Raw genomic sequence first — 2,500 nt, 5'->3', positions numbered from 1 at the left:
AACATTACATGGCTTTAATAATCAAACCATTCTTAAGCAAAAAGACTTATAAGTGTCACTTCACATTCCAACTACGCCACGGATCGGAAGTGACAAGTCAGTTGTGAGAATAAACGTGGCAGCAAACACAACAGCAGTGGCGTAGCAATAACAAGACACACCACCCACTCGAGGGACCCAGCAGGAGCCGCGAGCGCCTGGGTCGGGGCGCAGGGCGGCACGGCGCGTACCCTGAGAGGCGAGGGTGGAGATGAGGTGCTTGACGCGCTCGTTGAGTCGGCCCACCGCCACCTTGCTCAGGAGCGCCTGGTAACGGATGTGCTGCAGGGCGTCCCACTGGTTGTTCATGCGCGATCGAATCTCCTCCATCATCTCGGCCGCGGTGCCACGGCCTGGCGGCGCCGCGGTGGCCTCCGGGCTCTCTGCCGCGGAGTCGGCCAGAGGGACAGCCAAGCACAGCAGCCCGAGGAAGAGCCAGGGCGGCCGTGCGAGCTGCGGCGGTGTGACCATGGCGGCGGAGGCGCTACTGTGGTGGTCTGTGACCGCGGCGGCGCTCGACGTGCCCAAGGTCGAGATCAGCGTCAATTGATGTGGGGAGTTGCGAGTGACTGCCAGAACAATCACTAAGATAAGAGCATCTTACAGTGATCATGGTTATTATCTTTTCTGTATCGACATATAGGTTCGCCGTTTTAGAATGTGCTTGTGTCTACCTAATGCTATAACACATAAAACATTTCGATAAAAGACGCGTATCTTACAATGTCTTGGTTCATTTTCCCTAGAAATAGTTTGTCCGCGCGAGCCTTATCTGCGTGGTGACAAGAGAAAGTGGATCACTTTATCTGAGCACTGGTGCCAGCGACCAAAGGTCTGCTGCTTCCAGGTGCGCAACTCTCCTCGATATTTCCTGCTCGGGAATAAACTGTGCCCTTCGAGGGTCGTTAGTCGATTAAGCGGTTCGTTCAGATAAAGGGGATGCTTGTCCTTTTATATTTTCTTTTCTCATTTCATCTCAGAGGGAACATGAAAATGATCATCGGTGTTTATCGACAAGCTCTTCCCGACCGTGTGAGTTTATGCATCTTTGGCGCTGAAGATCGGTCCACTCATCAAGTAAATTTAGTATTATGATACATTCGCGACAAAAATGTATCTACCGATTATTGAGGCCAGACACTAAGATGTTTTAATTTTCAACTGTTGACATCATATCCATTTCAAGAGCAGGAAAAGACGACCGAATACCCCGCATGCAGAGCGATTATCTACTCGAAATTTCTCCTCTCTTCTCTCTCTTGACGTTAAACCACACTCACATTCTCTCTCTCTCTCTCTCTCTCTCTCTCTCTCTCTCTCTCTCTCTCTCTCTTGCTCTCACACACACACACATACACACGCAAACAACCACACACGCACACATATAAACACGCACACACTCACACACACACACACACACACACACACACGCACACACACACACACACACACACACACACACACACACACACACACACACACACATATATATAAATATATATATATATATATATATATATATATATATATATATATATATATATATATATATATACATATATACACATACATACACGCACCTGACCTGCCTCGGTTCTGCTCCCTTGTCCGCCGCTGCCTGTCCTCACGTGCCCCTCTTGTACCGAGATGCCCCCCCCCCCTTACCCTCTTAAACACCTTCCTTCTCCTCAGACCTGAAATTGGAATCCAGATGAATTCCGAAACTGTTGTCTCACTTTCAAATAAAATCTATTCAGTGTATAGTGGAATGTTCTGCCATATATATATGTATATATACACATATACATACACACACACACACACACACACACACACACACACACACACACACACACACACACACACACACACACACATATATATATATATATATATATATATATATATATATATATATATATATATATATATATATATATATATATATATATATGTGTGTGTGTGTGTGTGTGTGTGTGTATGTATGTATATGCATATACATATATCTTTATACACATATATATACATATATAAGCCAACAAAAAAAACATTTAGATAAAACATCCAGAGGCTCTCATGCGAGTTTATTGCTTGCGTGCGTTTATGTTTATGTTTGTATGCCTGTGCATGTAATTGTGGCGTTCTAAGCTCAACTGCAACTCTGAAAAACGTCAATAACCTAGTCGGTGAATCAGAAAATGTATATAATGTATAAATGTATAAAATGAATATAGAAAATGCTCTGAAAATGCATTCGCCAACCACCGGCCAAATATCATAACTCAACCACGCCAATTTATTCGAAAACAAGGATGTCCTGCAGCCTTCTCGCCTCTTACCTAAAGGAATAAACAGACTAATGTCGGCTGCGCTGAAAACAACAGTGCTGGAGAAATCAGTTCACAAATGGCAGAAGTGATAATAAAACCTAAAAAAATGGCGTAAATAAAACGTGACTCTT

At 44.2% G+C, this 2,500-nt stretch overlaps 1 protein-coding gene across 1 annotated transcript in view; it reads right to left on the bottom strand.

Annotated features, from left to right (window-relative positions):
- Nucleotides 1-578, bottom strand: part of LOC122251058 (obscurin) — a 25,984-nt gene extending 25,406 nt beyond the window's left edge. Inside the window, exon 1 of the mRNA XM_086555457.1 lies at nt 231-578. Within this exon, the coding sequence (XP_086411583.1) occupies nt 231-510 (280 nt within the window). The 5' untranslated portion in view covers nt 511-578. The remainder of the gene's footprint in view (nt 1-230) is intronic.
- Nucleotides 579-2,500: the final 1,922 nt, after the last annotated feature.

Source organism: Penaeus japonicus, unplaced genomic scaffold, assembly GCF_977035675.1.
Source record: "Penaeus japonicus unplaced genomic scaffold, GWHDUDI00000001_assembly GWHDUDI00000031, whole genome shotgun sequence".
Taxonomy (NCBI): Eukaryota; Metazoa; Arthropoda; class Malacostraca; order Decapoda; family Penaeidae; genus Penaeus; species Penaeus japonicus.
The sequence above is the reverse complement of the archived record's forward strand: the minus strand, read 5'-3'. Positions and strand labels throughout refer to the sequence as shown.